General features: G+C 42.0%; 1 protein-coding gene across 3 annotated transcripts in view; it reads left to right on the top strand.

Annotated features, from left to right (window-relative positions):
* The window catches only part of LOC124606205 (monocarboxylate transporter 5), a 163654-nt gene that overhangs the window by 135576 nt on the left and 9768 nt on the right, over positions 1-18310 (top strand). For 2 of the 3 annotated variants that reach the window (XM_047138176.1, XM_047138175.1), the window contains exons 8-9: positions 9843-10168; positions 17343-17534. In XM_047138176.1, coding sequence (XP_046994132.1) covers positions 9843-10168; positions 17343-17534 — 518 coding nt within the window. The remainder of the gene's footprint in view (positions 1-9842; positions 10169-17342; positions 17535-18310) is intronic. The other variant, XM_047138177.1, reaches the window with a different exon arrangement.

Genomic DNA, 18310 nt, shown 5'->3' with positions numbered 1-18310 from the left:
TGTTCCTCACACACTGGCTATCAAGCAAACATTCATTCACTATGGAAGTATCGAACGTATTCCTATTTTCACTTTTATAACACTCTTCTTACTAAAAACTTTTTCGCAGTCAGCATTTGAATGTGGAAGGGATAAACATTAAAGTGCAAACAAATAAAGTTTTTATGATGAGTATGTTCCCCCAAAATACGTCCACATCTCTACAGTTGTTAATATCTTCTTCTATTTTTACGATAGGAAGTTTCCTCCAGTCATCATAGAGTTGTTGTAGACGCTTGTCATCATCTAGAGAGACTATTCTTGGCAATTTTGGCGTAAGAGATATAAGAAAGGGAGTTTTTTTTCTCTTTCCTTGTTTGAAAGAGCGCTGTAGGCGTCAAACTGCAAGCAATGGCAATAAAACATCATCAAATTTATATCTCTTTTTCAGTTCTGAATATCCCGTCTGCATGAAATCCCTACATATGCGATAAAAGTCTTTTACGGTAAACCGTTCATTAAATATTTCTGGTTTCTGAATTGCCTTCAGAACTTCAACTCCTAAATACACTAGATTGTCAGTAACAAACTTTGACCTATTGTTGGAGTTATTGCAACCAGTTTATTGGTTACGACCTACTGCCAGTCCATGTAGCAAATCAACATTTCCTTGTACCCTTCGACCATCTTTTGATGTAAGTCAGTAATAACAACTTTACCACTCTGGGAATACTTATTTAAATCTGTGAATTTCGACAAAATAAAGGCCAAAAATAAAAGATACCTTTGAAAAATTATTATTCAGGGTCCGGCGAATTTTTTCCGCCGCAACCAGCCTCTCCTCTACGTATTCAGAATCAAAATAAAAACGCAATGCATTCCATTGTTCTGAAATGCTCACTACAGTGGCCCGCAAGGATAGCCATCTCGTCTGTGTTGGATGCAACAATTGTGAATTTTGATACCTAAAAACTTTTGAATTTCATGCAGTTGTGCCTTTCTCTTAGCGCTAGCTTTAAAATGGTTATGAACGTTCCCAGCTAGGATTTCACAACGTCTAGGAAGACATTTACAACCTTCACTGGCACATATGTGAAGTCAGTAACATATACCGGGTGATCAAAAAGTCAGTATAAATTCGAAAACTTAATAAACCACGGAATAATGTAGATAGAGAGGTAAAAATTGACACACATGCTTGGAATGACATGGGGTTTTATCAGAACCAGAAAAAAAAGAAAAAAAATCACCTCATATTGCTAGACGCGTAAAAGATCTCTTGCGCGCGTCGTTTGGTGATGATCGTGTGCTCAGCTGCTACTTTCGTCATGCTTGGCGTCCCAGGTCCCCAGACCTCAGTCCGTGCGATTATTGGCTTTGGGGTTACCTGAAGTCGCAAGTGTATCGTGATCGACCGACACCTCTAGCGATGCTGAAAGACAACATCCGACGCCAATGCCTCACCATAACTCCGGACATGCTTTACAGTGCTGTTCACAACATTATTCCTCGACTACAGCTATTGTTGAGGAATGATGGTGGACATATTGAGCATTTTCTGTAAAGAACATCATCTTTGCTTTGTCTTACTTTGTTATGCTAATTATTGATATTCTGATCAGATGAAGCGCCATCTGTCGGACATTTTTTGAACTTTTGTATTTTTTTGGTTCTAATAAAACCCCATGTCATTCCAAGCATGTGTGTCAATTTGTACCTCTCTATCTACATTATTCAGTGATTTATTCAGTTTTCAAATTCATACTGACTTTTTGATCACCCGTTATATTTGAGAATAATTAGTCCGGGATATTTTTCAGTTAATTGAGTAGCAACAGAGTTTCTTGACCCCATCATAGAATTACAACCATGAGAAGCAAGTCCTGTAATATTGTTTCCAGAAAGATTGACAGAAAATGAAAGCATTAGGTTAGAATAAAGGTTTTTATTTGTTACACCTTCGTTGTGTTACAGTATTCAGCTTGCTTAAAAGTTTCACAAATATTCCAAAATTCACTCTCAATTTTATTTGTGTCTTTATCAAAATGTCTAACTACGATACACAATGTTTTAACATATTCTACGTCTATTAACTCATCAGTAAAAGCACTCAATTTTGTGTGTCGCAGTTTTTGTGCATGTCCGTTCTTATGGCTCTCTCCTATCACGTCCTTCACTATCTGTGAAGATTTAGTGCGACGCAAGTGCGTCGCAAATATATAACGTCGGCGATTTTAGAATCAGGAAAGCAACTTTGAACTACATCATCCTGGTGATCTACAACATTGAAACGAAGATCATGTTTTGCCACGAATCCTGCCGACTTAATTTCAGGAAGGTGAGGCTGATTATTTAAAGACGTATCAGTTGTAGCTGATTTCACAAATGTATTCAAAATTGTCTGGCTTTTAGATGACACCACCTTCACTTTTTTGACATTATTCAGAATGTTTTTCAACGCATCCCAATTCAGACACAAAAGTTACGTTACATATTCTACACCTAGTCCTTTCTGAGTTAAATTCATCAACGTAAAACCAACCTTTAAATTCAGTATTAGTTTTCCAGACTTTTCTGTATTTTTATTTTCGCTTCTTGCATTTAAACACGTAAACTGTGCACTTTTTTGGGACTTCTAGGACCACAGTCACTGTCTTCTGTTTCCATTGACACAATTCTGCAGTACGTAATACGTTATTAATCGCTCACTGTCCTCGTCTGAGCCAGCAAGTTAACCGTAATCGTTTTCGCTTACGTAAGAGCACCGCGCAGGATGCAAAGCAGTCAATACGGTGAATTCTACAAGGATTCGTCTCGGGGAATAACCTAATGTGACCTATGCGGCTGCAGTGTAATGAAATTTGGGAATCCCGCTACTGGACAGACTGGCATGTAGACTGATGAAAACTGTATTTGTGGAATGTCAAAAATTAAAGAAACCGCAGAAATTAAAATAATAAAAAAGACGAAATCTCAACAATAAGAAGCGTTTCAAAAGATAATATAACAGACGTGCGATCCGAAGGGGGATGGCATGTTCGTGCACCATCTTAAATTATCGTACATGTGCGGACCGGGTTGTATGGTTGGCAACGCTGCTTATAAGTTTTCGTCCAAGAACTGGCGAACAAATAACCCCCAATGTGGTGGTGCACCATCTTGTTGAAACAGTTGAAGTTCCTGTAATTAAGGTGCAAGGTAAAGTTCGAACATGTCCAGGTAAACTGTTGTCGTAATGGTAGGCTCAGTGAGGAAGAATGGTACAATAACTATGTTGTGCGTTAAACCACATTGCTCATTAACTTTCAAGCTATCCCTTATCTGCTGTATCACAATATGTGGATTCTTCAGCCCCTAGATCCGGAAATTTGCCTGTTTAGTTCCCTGGAGATGTGAAAAGTCGCTTTATCGGAAAAAGAAAGTTTATGAAGGTAGTAACTGTCTGCATCAAGTCCGTCGAACATGTTGCTAGCAAACTCATCACGTCTGGGCCTTTCATCTCGCTACTAAGCTTGCAGATGTTGCACTTTGTATGCATGGACACTCATTCAGTTGCTTAGTATCCTCACCACAATGAGCTGAGGTAGCGTGTTTCATCGATTTCCACAGACAGCATTGAAATGCTGTACTTACAATAACGACAATGTTGTCACTCACTTCAAGCGTACCGCTTCTTGCCTTGTCACAACACTGTCACTCTCTTTAAACTTTTCATGTCATCCTTTGACGTTCTTCTTCACCTCTGGCGCATCTGAACCATAACCACTTCAGAACTATCGCTGAACTGTAATGGGCGTCCATGTTTCATGAAACCACAAAACATACTGCGCTTTCTCTTTCATAGACGATACTGTGAACTTGTGAACTAAACTACGCTGCCTATAACAAGAGAGAGAGAGAGAGAATCAGGTACTGTCAGAGGAATGTAGAAGTGTAGCCGTAAAAACTTCGCGAGTTGAGCTACCATTTGCAACAAACCAAATCGACATGTTAAAGAATGTCCAGTCCATAAAAAGCCTGTTTGAATTAAACTGCTGAATTTTACGGACTAATACGCTAGAAACTATCAGACGCACCTTAATTTTTAAGCAATTTTTTTAAAAAAATAACATTTTTGCCTTTTTTATTATTAGACTGGGATGCCAAACTAAAAAAAATCTTAATTTATAAAATCGAACTGTCCTTTAAAAATCCCTGAAAACCGTATTCTGAACTTTCTTCTTCTTCTTCTTCCTCTTCGTCGTCATCGCTGTCCTCTTCATATACAGGGTGTAATTTTTAAGTTGACAAACAAGAATAACTCGAAAAATGAGCTCCACTCGAAAAAATGTGGAGAATCCAAAGCTGATAATCTTTTCGAGGGAGACATCTGCTGGTGCTAATATTAGCCCGCCACCCCAGCGGGAGGCAACTTTAAAATTTTAAATGGGAATCCCCATTTTTATTGCAGAATCAGATTCTACATGAAAAAAACTACGTACATTTAGTCTTAAAAATGTGTTTTGATTCTTGGTAGTTGGCGCTGTAATTCAAAAAAATCCATGTTCTCATTTTTGCGTGGAAAATGGTTACAGATAAATTAAAAAATACTTACTTACTTCTTAAATTTTGATTGGCTAAAACTAAAATTCTCCCTATCGTCCCATAGGGTGGGGTTTGAGAGAGAGGAATTAGAGTTTTACAAATGTTGACCCAAATACTGTATTAATTTTTTCTGAAGATTCAGATAAGTTTTGTTTGTTTCGTGGTTATCAGGCTACACAACTTTTAATTGTCAAACAGATCATCTGACTAGCTAACTAACTAACCAAGCATCCTACTTTTTATTTTTTCCACGCAAAAATGAGAACATAGATTTTCTTGAACTATAGTGCCAACTATCAAGAATCAAAACAAATGTTTAAGACAAAATGTACGTGCCTATTATGTAGGATCTGACTCTCTGACTCTGCAGTAAATAAAAAATGGGGGGTTGCCATTTGAAATTTTAAAGTTGCCTTCGCCCCATCCCCAGGCGGCTGGGTTGGCGGGCTAATTTTTGCACCAGCAAATGTCCCCCTCGAAAATAATCAACTTTGGATTCTACATATTTTTTCGTGTGAAGCTTATTTTTCGAGCTATTCTGTTTTGTCAACTTAAAATTCGCACCCTATATATGACGGTTTTCACTGACGCACTTCTTGAAAGATTTGACAACAATGTGTTCTCTCACTCCAGACCGCGGCTGTTTTATCCACTAACACACTTGTTTGACTGCAGGTCGTTTTAAAGCTCCCTTCAGCGTGAATTCATGCTGGGTTTCATCCATCAACCGTTTGTTACATTCGTTTCTCATACACTTTACATGGTGTATTTCCCGAGACATCAAGAGGTTGCAATTGTGAAGTAAGTCCTCCCCGAATAACAGCAAGCTCTGTATTTTCCTGCATCAATTTCTCTTTAACAGAATTTTGCAAATGATTGCTCAACTGATCTAGGACAAGAAGAGAACTCTCCTTCAATAAAGTACCTTTCCTTCTCACCCACACTGTTAATCTGTCCTCCATCTAACCCTCGTGATGCACGTGAACAACACCTGGCGGTATTTTAGGAAATTTTGGTATTGTTTTGCGCTTGAAAATGGTCATTGGGTTAAGCTTGGTACCATCAGCATAACATGAAAGGATAACAGTGCAGTGTATTTTTTCACGCCCACTTGCTTTTATGGTTGCAGTTTTAGCATCTTTCATGGTAAGAGTTTTGTTACTCGGCACATCAAACGTTAGAGGAATTTCGTCCATATTCGCGATTTGGCTTAGTTCAACACTGGTTTTCTTTCGATGTTGATTAATAAAGCCATGGCAAGATAATATTTTCTCTTCAAATTCTAGTGGAATATTCTGACATATTTTGGTTCTGTTTCGCATGCAAAGTGACGTTTCATAAACCTGTAGCACCAACCAACTCTACCCTTAAAGTCTCTTAAGTCCCATTGTAATGCTAGCTTCCAAGCGTGTATTTGAATCATTTTTGTATTGATTCCAATGCCATTTTGACAGCGTCCTTGAGTCCATTTCAATATGTCATCTTCTAGTTTTGGCCATTTTGCATTCAGTCCTCTAGTTTCACATTTAGTCTTCCCATTTTTTTCAGTTGTTCTTTACCTGCCCGGCAATCGCGATTGGTTTTCTTCTTTTGGCGGAACGCCGAAATTCCGCTCATCTACACAACTGGCCATTAAAATTGCTACACCACGAAGATGACGTGCTACGGACGCGAAATTTAACCGACAGGAAGAAGATGCTGTAATATGCAAATGATTAGCTTTTCAGAGCATTCCCACAAGGTTGGCGCCGGTGGCGACACCCACAACGTGCTGACATGAGGCAAGTTTCCAACCGATTTCTCATACACAAACAGCAGTTGACCGGCGTTACCTGGTGAAACGTTGTTGTGATACCTCGTGTAAGGAGGATAAATGCGTACCATCACGTTTCCGACTTTGATAAAGGTCGGATTGTAGCCTATCGCGATTGCTGTTTATCGTATCGCGACATAGCTGCTCGCGTTGGTCGAGATCCAATGACTGTTAGCACAATATGGAATCGGTGGGATCAGGACGATAATACGGAACGCCGTGCTGGATCCCAATGGCCTCGGATCACTAGCAGTCGAGATGACAGGCGTCTTATCCGCATAGCTGTAACGGATCGTGCAGCCACGTCTCGGTCCCTGAGTCAACAGATGGGGACGTTTGCAAGACAACAACCATCTCCACGAACAGTTCGACGACGTTTGCAGCAGCATGAACTATCATCTCGGAGACCATAGCTGCTGTTATCCTTGACGCTGCATCACAGACAGGAGCGCCTGCGATGGTGTACTCAACGACGAACCTGGTTGCACGAATGGCAAAACGTCATTTTTTCGGAATGATCCGGGTTCTGTTTACAGCATCATGATAGTCGCATCCGTGTTTGGCGACATCGCGGTGAACACACATTGGGAGCGTGTATTCGTCATCGCCATACTGGCGTATCACCCGGCATGATGGTATGGGGTGCCATTGGTTACACGCCTCTGTCACCTCTTGTTCGCAATGACGGCACTCAGAACAGTGGACGTTACATTTCAGATGTGTTACGACCCGTGGCTCTACCCTTCATTCGATCCATGCGAAACCCTACATTTCAGCAGGATAATGCACGACCATATGTAGCAGCTCCTGTACGGGCCTTCTTGGATACAGAAAATGTTCGTCTGCTGCCCTGGCCAGCGCAATCTCCAGATCTCTCACAAACTGAAAACGTCTGGTCAATGGTGGCCGAGCAACTGGCTCGTCACAATACGCCAGTCACTACTCTTGATGAACTGTGGTATCGTGTTGAAGCTGCATAGGCAGCTGTACCTGTACACGCCATCCAAGCTCTGTCTGACTCTATGCCCAGGCGTATCAAGGCCGTTATTACGGTCAGAGGTGGTTGTTCTGGGTACTGATTTCTCAGGATCTATGAACTCAAATTGCGTCGAAATGTAATCACATGTCAGTTCTAGTATAATATGTTTGTCCAATGAAAACCCGTTTATCATCTGCATTTCTTCTTGGTGTAGCAATTTTAATGGCCAGTAGTGTACTCAGACAGGAGCGCCTGCGATGGTGCAGTCAACGACGAACCCGGGTGCACGAATGGGAAAACGTTATTTTTTCGGATGAATCCAGATTCTGTTTACAGCATCATGATGGTCGCAGCTGTGTTTGGCGACATCGCGGTAAACGCACATTGGAAGCGTGTATTCATCATCACCATACTGGCGTATCACCCGGCGTGATGGTATGGGGTGCCATTGATTATACGTCTAGGTCACCTCTTGTTCGCATTGACGGCACTTTGAACAGTGTACGTTACATTTCGTTAGATCCCTACGAAACCCTACATTTCAGCATGATTATGCACGATCGCATGTTGCAGGTCCTGCACGGGCCTTTCTGGATACAGAAAATGTTCGGCTGCCGCCCTGGCCGTCACATTCTCCAGATCTCTCACCAATTGAAAACGTCTGGTCAATGGTGGCCGAGCAACTGGCTCATCACAATACGCCAGTCACTACTCTTCATGAACTGTGGTATCGTGTTGAAGGTGCATATGCAGCTGTACCTGTACACGCCATCCAAGCTCTGCTTGACACAACGCCCAGGCGTATTAAGGCCGTTATTATGGCCAGAGGTGGTTGTTCTGGGTACTGATTTCTCAGGATCTATGCACGCAAATTGCGTGAAAATGTAATCACGTGTCAGTTCTAATATAATATATTGGTCCAATCAATAACCGTTTATCACCTGCATTTCTTATTGGTGTAGCAGTTTTAATGGGCAGTAGTGTACTCTGTTTCCATGTTCTTCTGCATATGCTGTTACTTTCAACTTAAAGGCCGCATCATATGAATACCATTTATTTTGTCCATTACGAAACTAGCTACCAACAAAAATATTGTACTGTTGCTGATAACACAAATCACTTTCGCTTCAGGTTCACTGGCAACGTAGACTGCAATGACGCGTCGTGGACTACAGTGTTCTGGATCGGGGGTGACCGGACGGGAGGCAGACAGTGTCAGCAAGCCCGGGAATCCCCACAATTCATGTTCGTCGCATCGGCGCACTGCTGCTACCATTTGAATCCAATGTTGCCAGACAGCGATAGGTTTCCCGAATACGATCATTTTTAAGACTGGTGGGAATTTTAAATCAAACACTGGACATTTTTATATTAATGTCGAGTATCAGACGCACCTGAATTTTCGAGGCAGTTTTTCGAAGAAAAAAATGCGTCTTGCAACTGCATATCTGTATGTAGCGTAGTCGCAGAAATAAATGTTTGTAATGAGAGAATCTGACGATCAATCTGTATATTGAGCAAGCAGTGAAGGAAACAAAAGAAAAATTCGGAGTAGGTATTAAAATCCATGGAGAAGAAATAAAAACTTTGAGGTTCGCCGATGACATTGTAATTTTGTCAAAGACAGCAAAGGACTTGGAAGAGCAGTTGAACGGAATGGACAGTGTCTTGAAAGGCTGTTATAAGATGAACATCAATAAAAGCAAAACGAGAATAATGGAATGTAGTCGAATTAAGTCGGGTGATGCTGAGGGAATTAGATTAGGAAATGAGACACTTAAAGTAGTAAAGGAGTTTTGCTATTTGGGGATCAAAATAACTGATGATGGTCGAATTAGAGAGGATATAAAATGCAGACTGTCAATGGCAAGGAAAGCGTTTCTGAAGAAGAGAAATTTGTCAACATCGAGTATAGATTTGAGTGTCAGGAAGACGTTTCTGAAAGTATTTGTATGGGGTGTAGCCATGTATGGAAGTGAAACATGGACGATAAATAGTTTGGACAAGAAGAGAATTGAAGCTTTCGAAATGTGGTGCTACAGAAGAATGCTGAAGATTAGATGGGTAGATCACATAACTAATGAGGAGGTATTGAATAGGATTGGGGAGAAGAGAAGTTTGTGGCACAACTTGACAAGAAGAAGGGATCAGTTGGTAGGACATGTTCTGAGGCATCAATGGATCACCAACTTAGTATTGGAGGGCAGCGTGGAGGGTAAAAATCGTAGAGGGAGATCAAGAGATGAATACACCAAGCAGATTCAGAAGGATGTAGGTTGCAGCAGGTACTGGGAGATGAAGAAGCTTGCACAGGATAGAGTAGCATGGAGAGCTGCATCAAACCAGTCTCAGGACTGAAGACCAGAACAACAACAACAATCAGAGAATACTTTAGGATCACCGTGCACTAGGATCACCGTGCACATGTGCCGTTTGTAGTAGAAACTTTGCAGGATGCGCTGCAGTTCCCACTCGGGCTGTTCCCAGAACGACGTGCTCGGGGAGGATGCGGCGCTGGATGCAGGCGGTGGTGCGCTTCTTCGACCTGGACCTGCTGCGCGACCCCACCTACGTTGTGCTCATGGTGGGCATGTCGCTAGCCATCCTCGCCGAGCTCAACTTCTCGCTCTTCACGCCGCTCATCATGGAGGGCTACGGCTTCGACAAGCAGCAGACAGCCACCTTCATGTCCATAATCGGCATCACCGACATCATCTTCCGCTTCGTGTCGCCCTTCGTCGGCGACTACCTGGGCTTGGGAGCGCAGACCATGTACCTGGTGGCTCTCCTCATGCTCATCACCTCACGCACATGTAAGCAGCTAACACTTCCATGTTGTATCGCTTTGGGCAAGAAGTTCTAATGTAACCCTTTTTTCGCAGATAGCGCATTTTACTTTATTTCCTGTTTTCCTGTTTCACGTACGTGAAGTGAATGATATCAGCTCTGCAATACCTATCGAGTAAGAAGCAAGCATAATTTCCCACCCTGACTAGCAGAAGCGGTTGGCCATCTGGCGCTTTAAGAACCATTGGGTTGTGTGCCGCACCAGAAATCGGTCCTGACCATAGCAAAGAGATAGTTGTACTTAGGAAAGAACATTTGTTCTGGCACCAATCAAGTAATTGTTATTAATAAATATTTGCTGATAAATCTTGCCTTTTGCCACTCTACGGATCAACACTACTTCCTTTCAATAATTTAGCAATGGCAGAAAACGTTGATTTTAATAAATAAATGAATAACTGTGGCAGAACCGAAGGTGTAAGATCTTATATGAACTATACCGATTGTATGTTCAGATTACATACCGATTGTGCGTCATACTCGGCAGTTGTCGGTAGAATGCCTGTCGGTCTAGTCATGCAGTAGACCATGCTCCCGTGCCGTTAATACATAAAAGCGCCCAAGAAACTGATTTTATTTATTTAATCGTATGGCTAGGCCCCCCCGTCAGGCAGGCCGTTCGCCGGGTGCCGGTCTTTCAATCTGACGCCACTTCGGCGACCTGCTGTCAATGAGGATGATAGGATAATGAGGACAGCACAACACCCAGTCCCTGGGTGGAGAAAATTCCCCGACCCACCCGGGAATCGAACCCTGGCCCAGAGGATTGACAATTCGTCACGCTGACCATTCAGCTACCGAGGGCGGACAACGAAACTGATATAGGAATGCGTATTCAAGTTCAGAGATATGTAAACAGGTAGAATACGGCGCTGCGGTTGGCAATGTCTATATAAGACAACAAGTGTTTGGCGCAGTTGTTAGATCGGTTACTGCTGCTACAATGGCGTGCTATTGATAGCATTTACGTGAGTTTGAACGTGGTGTTATAGTCGGCGCACGAGCGATGCGACAGAGCTTCTCCGAGGTAGCGATGAAGTGGGGATTTTCCCGTATGACCATTTCTAGTGTGTACCGCGAATATCAGGAATCCGGTAAAACATAAAATCTCCGACATTGCTGCGGCCGGAAAAAGATCCTGCAAGAACAGGAGCAACGACGACTGCTGAGGATCGTTCAAAGTGACAGAATTGTAACCCTTCCGCAAATTGCTGCAGATATCAATGCTGAGCTATCAACAAGTGTCGGCGTGCGAACCATTTAAAGAAACATCATCGATATCGGCTTTTGGACCCGAAGGCCCTCTCGTGTACCCTTCATGACTGTACGACACAAATCTTCACGCCTCGCCTGGTCCCATCAACACCGACATTGGACTGTTGATGACTGGAACCATGTTGCCTGTCCGGACGAGTCTCGTTTCAAATTGTATCGAGCGCATGGACGTGTACGGGTGTGGAGACAACCTCAAGAATCCATGGACCCTGCATGCCAGCAAGGGATTGTTCATGTTGGTGGAGGCTCTGCAGTGGTGTGGGGTGTATGCAGTTGGAATCATATGTGACCCCTGATATGTCTAGATACGACTCTAACAGGTGACATGTACGTAAGCATCCTGTCTGATCATCTGCATCCATTCATATCCATTGTACATTCCGACAGACTTGGGAATGTCATCGATATGGGCTTTCAGGGCCGGAGGCCCACTCATGTGCCCTTCATGACTGCAAAACACAAAGCTTTACGCCTCACCTGGGCCCATGGACACCAACATTGGACTGTTGATGACTGGAACCATGTTGCCTGGTTGGATGAGTCTTGTTTCAAATTGTATCGAGTAGATGTATATGTATCGGTATGAAGACAACCTCATGAATCCATGAACCATGCATATCAGCTGTTCAAGCTGGTGGAGGCTCTGTAATGGTATGGGGCGTGTGGAGTTGGAGTGATATGGACCCCTGATACGTTTATATACAACTCTGACAGGTGACACACACATAGGCATACTATCTGATCACCTGTATCCGCTCATGGTGCATTCCGACGGACTTGGGCAATTCCACCCCACACGTCCAGTATTGCTAAAAAGTCGCTCCAAAAACACTTTTCGAGTTTCAATACTTCTTCTGGCCACCAAACTCCCCAGACATGAAGATTATTGAAGACAGCTGGGATGCCTCGCAACATGCTGTTCAGAAGAGGATCTCAACCCCTCATACTCTTATGGATGTAAGAACAGCCCTGCAGGATTCATGGTGTCAATTCCCACCAGCACTACTTCAGACATCAGTCAAATCCATGCCACGTCTTCTTGCGGCACTTCTGCATGCTCACAGGGGCCCTACATGATATTAGCCAGGTGCACCAGGTTCTTTGGCTCTTCAGTGTCTATTCACAATGAAATTCATATGGAATCTTCAGCGTGTGACTCCTACTCACAGTTGGCCAATAAAAAGCTATATATATTTGTGTGTCTGTGATATTATATAATTTTTTATATAATGAAACAATCACATTGTAATAAAGCCACAGCTGTTACATCCCAAGCGCGTGAAGTGACACAACATGAAAAGCACTGTTACATGGCACAACAAAATTACAAGCTGACACATATAAATATTGTATATAGACAGTTGTATATAACAGCCGAAATAATCACATATCAGAAATATAATTTTAAAATACATGAATGGGAAGGGAGTAAGGTCATTTTATTATGCTAAAGGGAACCATGTAAAATTTTGACCAGTTACACATTACACTCATAGTATCGTGGTCATCAGTCATTCCATTAAAGACAAACAACATTAACCATGAGTCCTTTGAAACTCATTACCGTAGCTAATAGTATGCCACATCTGTAAAATAAATAGTGACAATGAACAACCAAATTTCTGTGTTGAAAACAACAATGCAGCACCACATGACAGTCAAACTATAACAGCCTATTAAAAAATCAGTTGTTCATCCTAGTCAAATTGCAGTTACATTTAAAAAGAATCATACAATATTATAGTATCAAAACAATAAAAACTAAGAAATAAAATCTGAAGATGTATGGAAGGAAGGTGGTTATGGCATACATTTTAATTAAAAGAAACCAGTAGAAAATTTTGGCGTACAATTTTGTTAATGGCAACACTGGGATATCTCAGATATGCTATCCCAGTGTTGCCATTAACAAAATTGTACGCCAAAATTTTCTACCGGTTTCTTTTAATTAAAATGTATGCCATAACCACCTTCCTTCTATACATCTTCAGATTTTATTTCTTAGTTTTTATTGTTTTGATACTATAATATTGTATGATTCTTTTTAAATGTAACTGCAATTTGACTAGGATGAACAACTGATTTTCTACCGGTTTCTTTTAATTAAAATGTATGCCATAACCACCTTCCTTCTATCTATCAGTGGAACAAACCAAAGCTACAAATGTAATAAGATAATTTTAAGTAACAGCACATTGTGCCAAATGCTGATTACTCTTATTTTATAATGATAGTTATTTCTTTATTTTGGCATTTGGAGGAGAAAGCTGGTGACTGCATTTCTATTAAAAGATCTCCCTGCAAAGAGGTATGCCTTTGTTTCAATGATTGTCACTCCAACTCAGTTATCATTTCATTGCAACTCTGACCCCTATTTTGTTGTAATATAAAGTGAGCGTAGCTGCCCTTCTTTGAACTTCTTTGATGTCCTCTCTGGTAAGGATCCCATCCTAAGTGTGTGTCTGTGTGTGTGTGTGTGTGTGTGTGTGTGTGTGTGTGCGTGTGTGCGTGTGTGTGTGTGTGTGTGTGTGTGTGTGTGTGTGTGTGTGTGAAGTTACCAATTTTTGTGTCATCAGGTATCTTGTCTAAATAATTTTATAATTTGTTTTGATCTACTATTGACATTACTAGATGATAAATGATCTTCCACAAACAATCTAAGTAGGCTGGCCAGATAGTCTTCTAAACTTTTTATATAGATTAAGAACAGCAGAGCACATATAATATTTGTGGTATCACACATCAATACCACACCATGGTTGTCAAAGTTGGCAACGCAACTGCAAGTTTCTGTCAGATGCCGAGAGAGGTCATATGGGTTCTGAGGGACCCAACAGAGCACACCCACTGAACCACCACCCCATATAGGATTACTGACAGCAGCCAGACAGCCCACTGACGAGATACTTTGCTGGGTGACACTATGCAGATCCTGCATCATTGCAGCTCCGGCACCCTAGTTAATGCATTTGTTCAGACAGCCTCATCCTTGAGGTTATTATTATAAGCTGGACTCTACCTCTTGCTGCATTATTTGTAATGAGTCTTCGTACACTTGGAGAAATACAAGCTAAGTAAATCTGCTTTTTGTTGTGTTAGTTTGTTTGCTTATTATTTCTGCTGCTGTCCAGCTTTCCTATGATGACAGTTGCTGTGGCACTTTGTAGCCCACCTCTCCATACCATTTACATGAAGTCTTACATGATAACATTTTGTACATTACTGTAAGTTTGGTTACAGTAAATGATTTCCTGTCAATTACTGCGACATTTATGACAGAAAATCATGGATCCAGTCACATACCGAAGAAGATTATAAGATAAGATAGGTGAACAGTTTTATCAGAAACCACTTATGATGAATGACTTCAAAAGTCTTCTCAAAGTCGAGTAATATGGAATCAACTTGAAATCTTCTGTTGATAACACTCACTACCAGTACTTCAGGTGAATAAAGAGTCAGTTTCTGTATCTGCACTGCCTATGTGTCAAGGAAACCAGTCTAGTCCATTGCCAGCCCTGATAATACACACTTTAATCTCTCTAGGATGAAGGATTACAGACCTAACACTGCCACCATACACTGTTGCAATTTGTTACTGAAAACCTTGCTTGATGGGCCAATCCATGTTATGTGAAGCCATTGTGAATTCTACACTCCTGGAAATTGAAATAAGTACACCGTGAATTCATTGTCCCAGGAAGGGGAAACTTTATTGACACATTCCTGGGGTCAGATACATCACATGATCACACTGACAGAACCACAGGCACATAGACACAGGCAACAGAGCATGCACAATGTCGGCACTAGTACAGTGTATATCCACCTTTCGCAGCAATGCAGGCTGCTTTTCTCCCATGGAGACGATCGTAGAGATGCTGGATGTAGTCCTGTGGAACGGCTTGCCATGCCATTTCCACCTGGCGCCTCAGATGGACTAGCGTTCGTGCTGGACGTGCAGACCGCGTGAGACAACGCTTCATCCAGTCCCAAACATGCTCAATGGGGGACAGATCCGGAGATCTTGCTGGCCAGGGTAGTTGACTTACACCTTCTAGAGCACGTTGGGTGGCACGGGATACATGCGGACGTGCATTGTCCTGTTGGAACAGCAAGTTCCCTTGCCGGTCTAGGAATGGTAGAACGATGGGTTCGATGACGGTTTGGATGTACCGTGCACTATTCAGTGTCCCCTCGACGATCACCAGTGGTGTACGGCCAGTGTAGGAGATCGCTCCCCACACCATGATGCCGGGTGTTGGCCCTGTGTGCCTCGGTCGTATGCAGTCCTGATTGTGGCGCTCACCTGCACAGCGCCAAACACGCATACGACCATCATTGGCACCAAGGCAGAAGCGACTCTCATCGCTGAAGACGACACGTCTCCATTCATCCCTCCATTCATGCCTGTCGCGACACCACTGGAGGCGGGCTGCACGATGTTGGGGCATGAGTGGAAGACGGCCTAACGGTGTGCGGGACCGTAGCCCAGCTTCATGGAGACGGTTGCGAATGGTCCTCGCCGATACCCCAGGAGCAACAGTGTCCCTAATTTGCTGGGAAGTGGTGGTGCGGTCCCCTACGGCACTGCGTAGGATCCTACGGTCTTGGCGTGCATCCGTGCGTCGCTGCGGTCCGGTCCCAGGTCGACGGGCACGTGCACCTTCCGCCGACCACTGGCGACAACATCGATGTACTGTGGAGACCTCACGCCCCACGTGTTGAGCAATTCGGCGGTACGTCCACCCGGCCTCCCGCATGCCCACTATACGCCCTCGCTCAAAGTCCGTCAACTGCACATACGTTTCACGTCCACGCTGTTGCAGCAAGCTACCAGTGTTAAAGACTGCGATGAAGCTCCGTATGCCACGGCAAACTGGCTGACACTGACGGCGGCGGTGCACAAATGCTGCGCAGCTAGCGCCATTCGATGGCCAACACCGCGGTTCCTGGTGTGTCCGCTGTGCCGTGCGTGTGATCATTGCTTGTACAGCCCTCTCGCAGTGTCCGGAGCAAGTATGGTGGGTCTGACACACCGGTGTCAATGTGTTCTTTTTTCCATTTCCAGGAGTGTATATACCCATGTAATGACACCAGACCCTTTATTGACATACTGAATGTTATTGTGGATGAATGTTATCTCCAATAAGTGCCACATTTGTTGATTACAGACTTAAATATCTCTGATAACATATCTTCCTTTGGTAATTATATACTTCCTATATTGTGGGGGATCCATGAGTGTATGGCAGAATCAATTTTCATTATTTTTTGGATGAGCGAATATTTTTTCATGGTTTATTGAACGCTGTTGACTCATTTTGCCATGTAAACCTGGAGTTTTTCCTGTTGAATTTTAAGTCATAATAAGAGAATGTTCCAATGTCTTTAACAAACTTTTTTCACAGGGTGTAGGCATAGTGTATTTGGCAACTGCCATTTTGAAGCATCTATAGCATGAAAATCACATGCAAGAAGGAACTCAAAACCTGGTCATTTGAAAACTCACCATATCCATGCACATTCCATGTGCCACATTCTACACAAAAAAACCTGACTCTGGCTGGAATGACAACTGCAACAGAAAGACAATGAGTGCCACATGAAGTTGTCTTAGCATGATCTTGTCGTAGCTTAGTAAATTACATTAAGTAAAGTGCAATTTTGTGTCAGTTGCAATCACTTTACGTAATGAGTTCCTATGAGCTGCTAGTATAGTCAACAAAAAAGATTGAGTTTCAATACCCACACAATCAGTTGAAGCATTTATCTGTTTGACATTCCCTTTAGTCACTACAGTTCATGAATTTGTATGCATGTATTTTTATTTAATTAATTATCCATTGCAATCTCTCTTTTCAGCACTCATATTATTCCACGACTACATACCAGCTCTCGTTGTAGCTGGAGCTCTTGGAGTGGCTAAGGGTTTCAGAACTGTCTACATGTCAATTGTCATTCCTAATTATGTTCCTATTGAGAGGCTGGCATCTGCTAATGGACTACAAATGGTGGTCAATTCATTTTTTATTCTAGCTTCAATTCCAATGATGGGTACGTTTAACATTTTCAAATGTTCCTTTGTACAATTTAATGTTTAAGAATTTCCTCTTGCCATAAGAATATAATATTTGATCATTTCATTTACACAAACAAAAACCCAATCATACATTAGTCAAGTGTTTTTAATATTTTATAAAATAAGAATACAGATTTGACAGAGCCTCAGTAGGAAGACATTACACCCATAAATCAAACTAGACAGACTTATGAACATAGTAACTGTAGTTAGAAATAGAAGACACAATTTCAGTACACTTTAATATCAATGTATTCTTTTTACCTCATCTAGCTACTTTTTCCCTTTGACATCCAATTAGGAACAGAGGTGCTGATACGGTAAATGTGTCTGTCTTTACATCGTGCTATTTATTATATTCCACCAGTGACAGATATATCAGTTTTCTTTGCGTAAGTCTGCTTGAGATAGGTGGATAAGTCTTTGTATTATAAATGTATGCCCCTAAACAACAAACTGCTGAAACAAACTATAGCTTTTCCAGTGGATAAATACCACCATTGTCATTTTTAATAAAATCTATCAGATTGCAGTTGTTTGTGCAACACTACAAATTTCAGCAACTGTTTTGGCTCCCAAATTAGGTGGATGTCAACCATATAGATTAGATACAGGGTGTAATCAAACATCAGTTTATAGCTTACACAATATCTCCTCATCACCTGCAGGACTTACACAATTTATGCATAGCTGCTTGATACTGTTTACACATAACTATGCACATGTTATGATGGACTAAACCTTATTTATG

This window comes from Schistocerca americana, chromosome 3 (assembly GCF_021461395.2).
Source record: "Schistocerca americana isolate TAMUIC-IGC-003095 chromosome 3, iqSchAmer2.1, whole genome shotgun sequence".
Classification (NCBI taxonomy): domain Eukaryota; kingdom Metazoa; phylum Arthropoda; class Insecta; order Orthoptera; family Acrididae; genus Schistocerca; species Schistocerca americana.
The sequence above is the reverse complement of the archived record's forward strand: the minus strand, read 5'-3'. Positions and strand labels throughout refer to the sequence as shown.